At 63.8% G+C, this 307-nt stretch overlaps 1 protein-coding gene across 1 annotated transcript in view; it reads left to right on the top strand.

The window, feature by feature from the left end:
* Positions 1–307, top strand: part of HAX1 (HCLS1 associated protein X-1) — a gene marked incomplete at its 5' end in the record, with an annotated part of 1,721 nt that overhangs the window by 432 nt on the left and 982 nt on the right. Inside the window, 2 exons of the mRNA XM_010140812.1 lie at positions 1–26; positions 145–260. Coding sequence (XP_010139114.1) covers positions 1–26; positions 145–260 — 142 coding nt within the window. The remainder of the gene's footprint in view (positions 27–144; positions 261–307) is intronic.

The following is a 307-nucleotide window of genomic DNA, read 5'->3' as shown; positions in this document are numbered from 1 at the left end:
TCCGCCTGGCCTAAAGGAAGACCGAGGTGGGTGCCAGGAGTAGGGCCCTGGCAGCTCTGCCTTCCCTCTTCTACTTGCCCACACTGCCACAGCCGTCGGGGCACATCCCCACACTGCTGTCACCGACTTGCCTCTGCCCCACAGACCTGGACTCCCAGGTCTCCTCCGTGGGGTTGGGGACCATCCTGAGACCCGACGAGCCCAAGTCCCACTCGTACTTCCAGAGCGTCTCTGTCACCAAAGTGACTCTGCCTGATGGGGTGAGTGTCCCCTGCAGGTGCAGTGGGGGCCATGGGTGACCTGGGGA

This window comes from Buceros rhinoceros, unplaced genomic scaffold (assembly GCF_000710305.1).
Source record: "Buceros rhinoceros silvestris isolate BGI_N320 unplaced genomic scaffold, ASM71030v1 scaffold32367, whole genome shotgun sequence".
Lineage (NCBI taxonomy): Eukaryota > Metazoa > Chordata > Aves > Bucerotiformes > Bucerotidae > Buceros > Buceros rhinoceros.
This window is presented reverse-complemented; position numbering and strand designations above follow the sequence as displayed.